Genomic DNA, 13,273 nt, shown 5'->3' with positions numbered 1-13,273 from the left:
CAGAAAGAGGAGAGAAACATAGATGTGTGAAAAGATACATCGATTGGTATGTACCTCAACTGGACCAACCTACAACCTGGCCATGTGTCCTGACTGGGAATCAAACCGGCACTTCTGTAACACTAATCTTTTGCTTTGTGGGACAACACCCAAGCAATTTAGCCATGTCGGCCAAGGCTACAATGTTAATTTTTAAAAGCCAATACAATTGTGTTATGTTTCATTTAATCTCAAATATGTAATGCATGGATGGAACAGAGGGAGAAAGGGAAATAAAATTGGTTAGAGATTCTCCTCCAACTGTATTTAATGTTATAATGATTTTTAAATTTTTTTACAGTATTGTTTCATTTTAGTCACATACTGGTATACCTATAGACATGGTCAAGTAACATTACGGTTCCTCCAAAATTTCCTATTTGGTCACTCTATCTATTTTTCATTTTTTCCAAATCCTAAAATTGGACTCAAAGTGAAGCAAAGATTAAACACTGTGTGTGTCATTATGAATAGAATTTGAAGCAGAGAGATGGCAAAAGGAGAAGGTATTGTGTTAGAATTTGCATAACTGATTCCAGCTATTACTGCTACTAAACCTTAAAATAAGAAGAGATACTCATAGCCTACACAGATTAAGCAGTCACTAAAGCTTGAAGATGTGAAAAGCCATGCAATAAAAGCTGGGTACAGTATGTCATTGAGGCAAAACATGCACGAGGGCTTTAGGCCTTTTCTGTGTTTAAAGAGCCAGGGAGTCAAAAACAGAAATCGAATCTTACCTGGAGTGAGTGGGAAGTGTCTGAGGCTGACACCGCTGTGCCCAGAGGCAGGCGGTGCTGGCCCTACGTGATGCCCCACCTGGCAGCAGCTGAGAAGACCCGCATTCGATGTTGCAGACACACCTTACAGGAGACACTGATTTCAAACTTGAAGGTGACTGAGTTATATAAAATTTTTGTAAAAAACATGGACAAAATCAACCAAGCTGTATTGTTTTAACTACAAGTATTTATTGATGAATCAGAGAATACAGTTTTAATGGAACAATAAGGCACAACCGTGGATTAAAACAGTTTGCTATACAGCCAAAAGGAGGAAAAAGCCATTAATTTTAGGAACTTTAAATATGCAAGTCAAGGAGCCTGTGAAGTACCTCTCTAACAGATCAATGTCAGGCAAATCTTCCCTTTTATGACTCCTACCCTACTTCACTCGATTACAAAGTCAGACTGATACTTCACTAAGAATTATTCAGTCATTTATATTTGAGTCTTCCAGTCTGCCACTCCTCTGTGCTCCACTGTTCCTAATCTCTTGCAGTGGTATTTCTTTTTCTTCTTCTTCTTTTTAGCAATTCCCTTCCTAAAGTATTATACATACATCTTGGATAGCCTTCCAAAGCAAGAAACATGCAAGCAAGCAATGAGTCAGACAAAATCAGCCAAGGGCAGTTATAAGGATGAACACTCATAAAGACAGATATTAGGATGACAACAGCCTGATTCAATGAGGTTCATACTAAACTGACTTAGGCAGAAAATTTGCTCTGGCTCATGCAGAGGCCTGTAATGCCATCTCAGGTTGTGCCAGCAGGGCCAGACCCCTTGCTTCTAGGGGATTAGCAGTGGTCAGAGAGGAGCTAGGAAAGCAGTGTAACCAGGCTACTAATGATACAACACTTTCAAAGCTCTGGACCTGTCTTAGGAGCTGACTATGGCTTCCAGCATTAACATTTGCCAAGTGTTAAATTCATAAAGTATTTTGTGCAAAACTTCAAGACACTGAGGACAATCTTTAAATCTCTTGCACTGGTGTAAGTAGGCACTTCTGTAACACTAATCTTTCTATTTGGAAATGTGAAGTGAAAAATATTCCAGGGCACATAACACTGAGGCATAAACCATGCTGCAGGTGTGGGAATACATGAGGCTTCTAGGATGTCCAGCCTCCTTGCTCAAAAAGCCATGAGAAAGTCCCAAAGCATATTGTCAGAGCAGCCATTCTGGTGGTAACAGTCTCCCAAAACTAAGCAAATCTGTTGGCATATGGCTCTTTTCTGAAAAGTCAACACTGTACTAGCAAGAGCAGCCATGTAGGTATGAATGTTGAGAATTAGAGGCCAGAGGAAGAGCTACCTGGGCAAGTCAGCTGAAAGGCTGTGCTCTATACCTCTCACTGAGGCTACCACCTTTCAAGAACATCTCCAACCCATAGCCCTTTGATGACAAAGCAGAGTGCAGGCACACCAAGCAGAGTGCAGGGCACCAGACAATCACGGTTTTCTGACAGAAGTGTTGGTTATTGAAAAGCTCCTGGAGGCAACATCCCAGAGATCTGTTTAAGAGTAAAGGTAGTTCAAAACTGCCAGACCACCGAACTATCCTGCCAAGTCAGAAATACACTGAACGGGCATAGCTTGGGGTGCTAAGTAGAACAGGAGATCGAAGCTTAAAAAGCGGGGAGAAAAAGCTGGGAGACTGAAAGGCTAAGTGAACGATGTGTTGGGTAAAAGAGAAGCCGAAAGCAAATAACACATAAAAAGGATAGAGGAGCACGCCAAAGCCTTGTTGGAGGGAAGACAGTGTGGCTATAGTTTACATCCAATGAAAGAGCTATGCTGGCTGGTTCTTGATCTGATTCAGTTTCTCACTTTCTCGGATGAGATGCACATGTAGCATTCAGCAGCAGAACGGGGGGTGGGGCTGGGGTCGGGAAAAATATTTAGAAATGGAGATAACCGGTGAAAGATACGGAACAGATACAGACCGGGTGTACCATTCTGTAATGCCCTGTTTATACACCAAAGGCAAGTTTATGTTGGCAGAACATATTGGGGGGTGTCATGCAACAGCAGTAGTACTTTGGGAAAAGGTGAATGATGGGGTGGAAGTTGGGTGGTGGACAGGAGGACTCCCAAGTTCCAGTTCTTAAATACTAGACAGCAAGGAATAGTTTGGTCTCGGTCCTTTAGTGAAGAAATCGGATGCTCATTTTCTGTTCTACGTCCACCTTCTCCAAAACCTGGGGGGAAAAAAACAATTACAGAAACTGTCCCATGCTCTTCTCTGAATGTTTTTTCCCTCCCTCCTATGCAGAGCTTAACTTTTCAAACCACGAGATGACTGACTGACCTTAACAAATTCTGTGAAAGATATGGCGCTGTCCCCATCTTGATCAGCCTCTTGGATGGTCCTGTCTGCGATGCTGCCCAGCTGTTCATCTGAGATGTTCACTCCAACCATCATGCGTAGCACCTGCCGGATGAAGAACCAGGATTACATGAGACTAAGGTCAGGGGGACTCTTTTACTAAGATTGATGATAAAGCCCAAACCTCTTTTCCTTAGATGCCCTTAAATACAATAGCCAGAAAGCCAACACCCTTATCTTCTCATGTAGACCATTCTAGACAATGACATGAACAGAATTCTCTGGCAAGGTCACTGAATAGGAAAGCAAGTCTCATTGGGCAAAGTCCTCTGCATTTTGCTTTTCCCTGTTCTTCCCGCCTGGAATGTAGATATAATTCCTGGTGGAACAGCAGCTATCCTGAGACCTTGAGGTGAAAAAAAAAATCATGTGTGCTATGAATGTCAGAGCAAGAGTACAGAAGTTTGGTTCCTGGACTTCATTTAGGCACTGTATCAACTTGGACAATCTATGCCCAGACTTACTGCATGAGGCAAAATAGTTTGTTTTTGTTCATTTGTTCATTCATTCATTTATAGTGAAGGAAGAAAACTTTATTTGGTGCACAAAAGCTCAATTGTGACCCAGCACCACTGTAAAAACAGCACCTGCGGCCAGGCTCATCTCTGGCTAGATAGCTCTGCTCTGTTCCTCTATGTTCTATTGGCTTGGCTTTGCTCCGTGCTGGTCTGTTTTACGCTGTGGTGTTCTGCTCTGTGCTGCTCTGCTCGGGCATGACATCTGTGTTTTAGCTCAGCCAGGGAGCAAACTAGCTTCTCACTCATTTATAAGTTTGGGCATCCTTAAAGTATGGCCAAGAAACATTAAGATCCTTGAAGGGTTAAATACTAAATCCTCCATTTCTAAGTGCTATCATACATCTGAAATAAGATTAAAGGGCTGTGGGAACTGCAGTAGAGAGTTAACACTGTTTCACCAAATTTGTCTCAAATATAACAAATATGCCCCCTCCTGATTCTGCTAACACCTTTATGGTGTAAATATACTTTGAAAATTGCTACCTTAAACAAAATAAACCACTCTAACCATACGACCCTAAGACAATATGAAATGGGAAAAAGGGCACTTCTGCGCCGCCTCACATCACTGCAGTCAGCTGCCTCTGTCTTCGAAAGGGCGGAGACTTCACACAGGGAAAGAAGGCCTCCTCGCCCAGCATTCACCCACCTTCCACTCCCCCACTCCTTTACAGCCTTCTCCAATCTTATGAAACGATTTTTAAAAAGTAAATTACATTTTTTTCTGAAAAGAAGAGCTGAAATATTGATGTGTATCAATGGTGACCATTTTTCTCACAACTCAGTTCTTGAAAATTGGAAGTTGTACATTTGCGGCACAAATGTACACAAATTGAAGGACTAATAAAAAGAGGCAATGCTAGTGAAAATAAAAAAATAGCCAAGCCATTTGCTGTCTTTCCTGACTGCTTGTGGCCAACTGGACAAATCACTCTATCCTCAAACCTCTTTGGCAGCTCAGATCTCAGCCTAATTATTCTTTAAAGTGTTTAAAGATAACACTTTGTGTTCTATTTTTAGAATTGTGAAAGTGAATCGTGCAGGTGTGCTGTGTGTATAGGGGGTGGGGACAGGAGTGGTGGTGTCTTCAAAATCACTCAACCAGTCCATCAGTGAGGACGTGAGGAAGAGGGTGGATACAGGTCGCAGCACTTGGGCCCTGAGCTGTCCGCCCAGGGTTCCCTGGCCAGCTGGTGCGCTTTCCACCTCTCCACGGTCCCACTCTCGGTTCCGGCCAGAAGTGTTTACTAGCAGATGGGACTTTTATTATTATTATTTTAATGTCTGGTGAGGTTTTTTTGTATATACCCTTTACTAGTGAAGGGAAGCTCTCTTCTCTGTTTTTCTAAGACTTCTTTTTAAAAAATCATGAGTGAATATGAATTTTACCAAATGCCCTTTTTTCTATGGAAAGGGCTATTCGGTTTTTCTTTTGCAATCGATTAATGTGCAAAATACACTGATTTTCTCATTTTAAACCAATTTTGAACTCCTCGTATAAAACCCACCTAGGCTATAACATAGTGTCTTTTTTATATATTGCTGGATTCAGTGTGTTAATATTTTATTTAGGATTTTTACATCTATATGAATGAAAGAGAATGTGCTGTAATCTTTTTTTGTACAGTGTTTACAAGGTTCCCATATCAAAGTTATGTCAGCTTCATAAAATGATTACAGCAACTGCCTTTATTGAAGTATAATTGATCCACAATAAAATGTACATATTTAAATGTACACTAGGATAAGTTTTGATATATGTGCCTACCTATAAAACCATCACCATAATCAAAATAATGAATTATCTATCCCCCCAAAAGCAAAACCAAGACTTCAACAAAAACAAGCCAAGACTTTTACAAAAATCATATCAAGAAAACATGACCACTCAGCCTTTCCTTAGGATACACTCACCACAAACTTTTTAACATCCACCGAATAGTTAAGAACTGCATGTCACCAAATGTTTAGAAATGGTAGTATCTGAAAGGTAGGTTTTGTTCCCTTCTCATTTTGGTAAACTGTTCATACCCTCTCTTGGCTAGGATAAACCTAGTTCTCTGACATCTCAACAGACTGTGAGCACTTTTGTCCAAAAGTTGTTTCAGGCCTAAGGAACATTCTAGTGGCACTGCCTGGCACTCTGGCGCTACTCCCTGTTGTGGACTGGTCTGCCTGGTTTCAGGAATTGTAACTCTACCCCCGTGGCTAAGGATGAGCAAGTGACCTCCAGACTGCGAGCCACAGGAGACAAGGCTTGTCTCTGGTAGCAAACGCTGCCTCAGTTTCCTCTTCCTGCCCCCAAAGCAACCTAAGCCAGACATGATCACTTGGGATGCCTCATGAAAGGTGGGGGGGGGGGCTGCAACAAAGAGTGAGCATTAGACCCTTGCCCCCTGGCTATGTGACGTAGCCCGAGTCCCCTTGTCCTCTGGGAGAAGTGCTTCTGGCTCTAATCCACTTAAGCCTGAATACCTGATGGGGAGGGGTGCAGCTCCTCGCCTTGCCAGAGCGATCTTGATCTCAGGGTGGGGGAGGGAATAGGGCATCACAAAGAATTCCTGGAAACCTGTGAAACCTGCTCTGCTAAGAGTGCTTTCATCCACATGTTAAGGGTCCAAGCAGGAAACCCCAAAGTTTCTGCAAAACTCCCTTCCTGACAGACTCTGACTCAGACTAAGCCCTCAGATTGCTTTGAAATGTTATCTACTGTTTGATCCTTGCCTCCCTGTATTCCTGTGTATTATAACCCAATAAAAGTCCCTAGAGGAAGGGGCTCAAGGCCTTTTTCCCCTAAGAAACTGGCCACTGCTCAAGGCCCTTCCCCTTTGAGGGATCAGCCACCTCTCCTCCCCAAGCAGATCATGTCTTGGTAGTGTTTACGTTCATCTGTGGTGGACAGGGGTACTTGCGGGAAAAGTTGCCCCCACAACTCCCTGCTTCAGGCTTTTCAAATCCTAAATCACAGAAAATAAATCAACCCTCCACTCCAAAAAACCAAAAAAAATCTTCTGGCAGCCAGATCTGGGCCAGAGGATGAAAACACACACCTGTAGGTGACTGCCTCCATTTTTTCTCTTCAGAACTTGTACGTAGCAATTTGAAATAAATTCTTCCCACTGAAGAAAGATATCCAACTAAGAAGCAAAGGATGCTAACACTGACCTGTAGACCACTTCAGTTTTTACTCAGACATAGAAGTATAGGAATACCTTGAGATGGAGCTTCATCTGACCTGAGTTACCTGCAACTTAAAAGATTTCTGAAGACACTCAATTCACCAAATGAGTTCAGATTTACTTCAAGGTGAATAAAAACCACTTTACTTTTTAGGTGCATCTTGAAATAGACAAATTTCTCTACATGAAGTCCTGAAAGTTTTAGCCTCCTAGGGTCCTCCAGATTTACAATATTTTAAAAAGAAAAGAGGAGGGTTTTCTCCCCTCCTAAACTCGTGTTTTGGAGAGGGAGGAGAGGAAAAATAGAAGGGAATGGTGAGCAGGATGAAATGTCAGTCACTACTAGAAGAGGACAGGGAACTTATCCACAGGAGCAACAAAGGACAAGGAGCCAATAGGCCAGCAGCAGTTCCTTGTGTCTTATGTCAAACCCCAAAATAGACGACACAGCGGTAATTACCCAAGTGTCATCAGAATTACCTGGCTGCCAATAAACTGACTGGACAATAACAAAACATTTTAATCTAAATCATCTCACATAACTTAGTTGTGCTAGCCAGCACCCAAAACACATTTAAAGTTACCTTTTAAATAGTGAAGACATCTGTCTGTGAGAACTCAATGAGCCATTTCAAATTTCCCTAGCTTATTTGCTTTGTCTTATATCTAGGATACAACTCTGCACAAAGCAGGTGTTAAATAAATGCTTCCTACAAGTAAAGAACAATTCCCGTCCACAAGAATAAGTAGGCAGGCCCTGGCTGGTGTGGCTCAGTGGATTGAGCACCGTACTTCAATGCAAAGGGCCACTGGTTTGATTCCCAGTCAGGGCACACGCCCAGGTTGAGGGCCAGGTTCTTGGTGGGGGGCGCATAAGAGACAACCACACACTGATGTTCCTCTCCCTCTCTTTCTCCCTCCTTTACTGTCTCTGAAGATAAATAAATAAAATCTTTAAAAAAAAGAAGCAGCAGCAGCAGGCAGGGCCCAAACACAAGTTATCTGTGTATGGGAGCTTTCCCACATACCTGTAACAGCTCATCGCGGGAGATCTTGTCATCTTTATCCAAATCATACAGTCGAAAAGCAACTGGTAGGAAAAAACATGAAGTTAGTGGAAATTCAGTAGTGTGTTGCCCCTTCTCAAGGAACTAAAATGTGAAGGACACTAGACAGAAAATGAAGTCAATTAACAGTTTTCCCCAGAGCAATTTCTATTACTTGTAGAGCTTTCAAAAGCTTTGTAACATTTAAGAAATTGAGATACATCTCATAATTGATGGCATCTTACATTTGATAAAATAGAGGACCCTTGTGGAACAAATAAGAAAACAATAAGAAAAAGTCAGCCCTGGCTGTCCTGGCTCAGCTGGTTGGGCATCATCCCACAAAGTGAAAGTTCATGGGTTCGATTCCTGGTCAGGGCAGATGCCTGAGTTGCAGGCTGGTTCCTCATTGGGGTGCATGCGAGAGGCAACTGATTAGTGCTTCCCTCACACATCAATGTTCCTCTCCCTCTTTTTCCTTCCCTCCCCCCTCTCTAAAAATAAATAAATACAATTTTAAAAAAGAAAGAAGTCAAATGTCCTTTTTCTTATCTTAGAATTTTAACAAAACCCCATAAAGGTGGTTCTGTCAGTTAGGCCATCTCACATAAGCCATCAAGCCCACCGAGCACCACTCAGGGGAGCCAACCATCAGAGCCCTACAGGCACCAAAGGGCGGACCACACCAAGTACTGCCCTGGGAAAGTGTCCACTGGCAAATTTGAGCCAATTTTCAAATAATTCTCTACCACTTGGGAGTCCTATAGGTAAAAAACTTCAGTTTCAAATAAAAATGCCAAGAATTTGATGGCCTTCTAACCTTCTCATGTTTCTTTCTCTTTAACAACAGATAAAGCTTGTAGAAAGTAGGATAGATACATAAGAGAGAGAATCGAGAAGAGCAAAAATCATTCAGTCAAGCGGCAGAAGGGCTACCACACGAACTGTGTGATAATGGATGACTTAATAGGCAGTCGCACTGCGGAAGTGAGGGCCTTGTAATCGTATCTGAATTCAGTGTGGTTTTGAGGCTTGGGATCACTTCAAGTATGCCACGAAGATTTCTGATTTTCAGTAGAGGGCTGTGAATACTAAAAGGCCAAAGTCCACTGCCCTACAGTTATTATAAAGCACAGATACAGGTCTGGTCCTCAGGGACTCATGCTTTAGTAGAGGAGAGTGCACTGCTCACTTTAACACATCCAAAGTGCCATCATACATCTGAAATTCAGGGTGACAAAGGGAGCTATGCCTTTCTGGTTCAAGTAACATTTAAACAAGTCTGACAAGAAGTGGCATTCCAGGCACAGCTAACACTAGGTACAAAGGCATGAGAACACGGATAAGTATCTACACAGTTAAACACCACACCCTTCCTAAAAAAAGGAGTGCATCCTCTAAAAGAGAAAGTAAAAAATTTTTTAAATCTAATTTACTCTTCCTAAGGTACATAAGGTACATAAGGCAAAATTCTTGAGTGGGAAGTAATGGGAGAGATTTTTCTCTGATGTTTGTTCTTAATTTGGTTAGTTGAGTAACTACCAAATTTGAGAATTTATATGCTTAAGCAGTTTAGAGTCTAAGAGGGAAAGAGGAGATGAGGATCAAAAGTATTCCTAAAGGAATATGTTTACTATATTCACCAAATTAAACAGACACACTTCTGCTTATGCTGTCGGCTTTCTGAAGTAACCATAAAATGTGTTATCTACTAAGCTATCTTCAGGATGATTTGGGGATGGAAGCCTGTTTGCTATACAACCCATAAATATCTCATTCTGAATTTTTTAAAAGAAATTTAAAATTAAAGAATTTTAAATTAAATTCTTTAATTTCTGAATTTTAATTGGGCAACTGGAATGAACACTTACATTCCTTTCTGCCAAACTATATACAGAAGCCTGAACTACTAATTTAAAAAAAACTGAATTTATTGGGGTGACATTGGTTAATAACATTCTATAAGTTTCATGTGTACAAATCTGTAGCACATAATCTGTATATTGCATTGTGTACTCACCACCCAAAGTCTAGTCTCTTCTGCCACCATTTATTTGACCCTCTTTACGGTCTTCATCCCTCCCCCACCCCTTCCTCCTCTGGTAACCACTATACTGTTGCCTGTGTTTATGAGCTGTTTGTTTTGCTTGTTTGCTTATTGCTTTGTTTTATATTCCACATGAGTGAAATCATATGTTCTTGCTATCTGACTTATTTAGCCTAACTTGATACTCTCGACATCCATCCACATTGTCGAGAATAGCAGTGTCATTCTTTCTGACAGCTGAATAGTATTCCATTGCATATATGACCACATCTTTATCTAATCATTCATCAAAGGACACAGGTTGTTTCCATGTCTTGGCTACCATGAGTAATGCTGCAATGACCACAGGGGTACATATACCTTTACAAAGAATTGTTTTCAAATTTTTCAGGCAGATGCCCAGAAGAGAGATTGCTGAATCATATGGTCTATTCTTACTTTTTTTGAGGAACTTCATACTGGTTTCCATACTGCCTGTACCAGTTTACATTCCCACCGGCAGTGTATGATGGTTTTCCACATCCTCTCCAATACTTGTTATTTCTTGTCTTATTCATAACAGCCATTCTAACAGGTATGAGGTGGTACTCACTGTGGTGTTTTTAAGATTTTATTTATTTATTTTTAGAGAGAGGGGAAGGGAGGAAGAGAGGGAGGGAAACATTGATATCTGTGAGATACATGGATTGGTTGCCTCTCACGCACCCCCAACTGGGCTCATGGCCCGCAGCCCGGGCATGTGCGCTGACTGGGAATCAAACCAGCGACCTCTCAGTTTCCAAGTGGCCACTCAATCCACTGACCAACACCAACCAGGGCTCTGGTTTTGATTTGCATTTCCCTTACAGCTAGTGAACCTGAGCATCTTTTTATGTATCTGTTGGCCATTTGTATTGAACTGCTTATTCTTGAAACTCAGCTGCCATGGCTGAATGTTTGTGTCCCCCCGAAATTCATGTTGGAACCCTAACCCCCAATGTGATGCTATTAGGAGGTAGAGTCTTTGGGGTTAATTAGGGTCACATTATGTTATGAGGGTGGGGCCCTGATGATGGGAGGAGATCCCTTTCTCCTTTCCTTGTGTTTCTCTTTCTCTCTCTCTCCCTCCCCAGGTGAGGACACAGTAAGAAGGTGACTGTTGGCTTGGCTGGTGTGGCTCAGTGGATTGAATGCCAGCTTGCAAACCAAAGGGTCACCAGTTCGATTCCCAGTCAGAGCACATGCCTGGGTTGCAGGCCAGGACTCTGGTAGGGGCATGTGAGAGGCAAACACACACTGATGTTTCTCTCCCTCTCTTTCTCCCCCCTTCCCCTCTCTCTAAAGATAAATAAATAAAATCTTAAAAAAATAAAAAAGATGACTGCCTGTGAACCAGTACAGCATCTTCACCAAGAACCTGACCACGTGGCATCCTGATCTCAGACTTCCCAGCCTCCAAAACTATGAGAAATATCTGTTGTTGAAGCCACCCAGCTAGGGTATCGTGTTATAGTGGCCTGAGCAGAATAAAACACCAGCAGAGGAGTAACTAGAGAGATCATCACTTGATAGGGCCTTTAAAAAAAAAACTGCAGTAACAGTAGTTATTTCTCAACTGAATTGGATTCCTGTCAGTATGCTCTGGCCCTGAACCAGCAGAAACACTTTCCCTAAGATAACGGCCATATGAACAAATGACAGCATTCTACTAGGTTCTCTCCCTTTCCTGATTCTTGGTCCTATGACTTGGACACTCTTGTCTCCAGAGCTGCCATGTCAAATCTCCAGTTCCACAACTTCAAATGTCATCTAATTTCAACCACTTCCAAACATGCAGCTCCAGCTCAGACCCCTCGCCTGAGCTCCTCAGAGCGAGATAGTACAGTGGTCAAGACACTGGCTCTGCCGAACCCTGGCTCTGACACATACTGGCAAAGTAACTCAGTTTCCTGAGGGGTGCAAACAAATAACAGAATCGATCTCACAGGGTTCTGGGCACTGAACGAGTTGGTACACGAAAGGTACTTTAAACTGTGCCTGGCACACAATAAGCGCTCAATCAGTGTCATCTACCTGCCATCTCTCTACCATCCTCTCCTACCACTCACTCCTTTCTTGATAATGCTTGTCTGTTCTCCAAGTACTCTTTTCTACCTAAGGGCCTTTATGCCACCAGTTGGTCTCTCTGCCTAGAGCTCTCTTCTGTTCTTTACACGGTTGGCTCATTCTTAGCTCAAATTTCAATTCCTCAAAGAGTTCACTCACCACTAAAGTTGTGACAGCCCCCTGTCACTTTCTAATCTCACCTTATTCATTTCCTTCATAGGACTTGCCACAATGATAATCTTATTCATTTGTCTTTTTCCATATAGTCTGTCTCCCTTATGAGATCATAAACTCTATGAAAGTGAAGACCTTATCTGATTTATAAATCATTATATCCCGGGCCTAAAATAGTGCCTCACACTTAGTAATTGCTCATACATTTGCTTAATGAAAGACCAATGAATGGTCTCAGTCAAACCTTTACCTTTTAATCACTGTCCTTTAAAAAAAATCATAGTAAAATATATATAAAATTTACACTTTGACCCTTTTAAAATGCATAAACATTTTAGCATTATCATGTAACTATTATCACCATTCATCTCTAGAATCTTTTCATCTCTCCCAACTGAAACTCTGCTTAAACAATAACTCCTATCTCCCCCTGGTCCCAAGCCCTGGCAACTTTCTCTCTATGAATCTGACTACACTAGGGACCTCATAAAAGAGTAATCAAACGCCCCCCAAGGGGCGGGGGAGGCTGGGATGGGAGAAATAGACAAAAAAACTGTACTTGAAAAATAACTAAATAAAATTAATTAATTAAAAAAAAAGAAGCACATCTATTACTGTATCACAAAGTTGTTTTAATATTTTGTTAATTGTATTTCAATATAATTGGTTTCCTTTCTAATCCTACGTATTTTATTTTATGATTCAAAACACTCTGAGATGAGGTCAACAAGATTCACCAACTTCTGACTTGGAGAAAGTAGAGCCCATGCTGTGGACGAAACGCAGGCAACAGGTTTGTGTTAGACCCGATGACCTTTAAAAAGTTTCCACTCATCCTGGACTGGAACTCAAGCAATAGTTTTAAAGCGCAAAAAATGTCTCATTATCTTCTTCTCAACTAACCCGCCGGACCCCTGGGTGCTCTCCTGCCCCTCTACAAGCTGCTCTGACTGAGGCGGTGGCACCCCGGACACGTGCAGCAGACAGGCTCTGCGAGTGTTCCCTCTACCTGTTT

The 13,273-nt window shown here is 41.9% G+C and overlaps 1 protein-coding gene across 1 annotated transcript in view; it reads right to left on the bottom strand.

The window, feature by feature from the left end:
• Window positions 1–988: 988 nt before the first annotated feature.
• Window positions 989–13,273, bottom strand: part of CHP1 (calcineurin like EF-hand protein 1) — a 41,403-nt gene continuing 29,118 nt past the window's right edge. The window contains exons 5-7 of the mRNA XM_037161699.2: window positions 7,935–7,996; window positions 3,132–3,254; window positions 989–3,021 (exon numbers count right to left, since the gene is read on the bottom strand). Coding sequence (XP_037017594.1) covers window positions 2,968–3,021; window positions 3,132–3,254; window positions 7,935–7,996 — 239 coding nt within the window. The 3' untranslated portion in view covers window positions 989–2,967. The remainder of the gene's footprint in view (window positions 3,022–3,131; window positions 3,255–7,934; window positions 7,997–13,273) is intronic.

The sequence above is a fragment of the Artibeus jamaicensis genome, unplaced genomic scaffold (genome assembly GCF_021234435.1).
Source record: "Artibeus jamaicensis isolate MK-2021 breed Jamaican fruit bat unplaced genomic scaffold, CSHL_Jam_final contig_1132, whole genome shotgun sequence".
Lineage (NCBI taxonomy): Eukaryota > Metazoa > Chordata > Mammalia > Chiroptera > Phyllostomidae > Artibeus > Artibeus jamaicensis.
The sequence above is the reverse complement of the archived record's forward strand: the minus strand, read 5'-3'. Positions and strand labels throughout refer to the sequence as shown.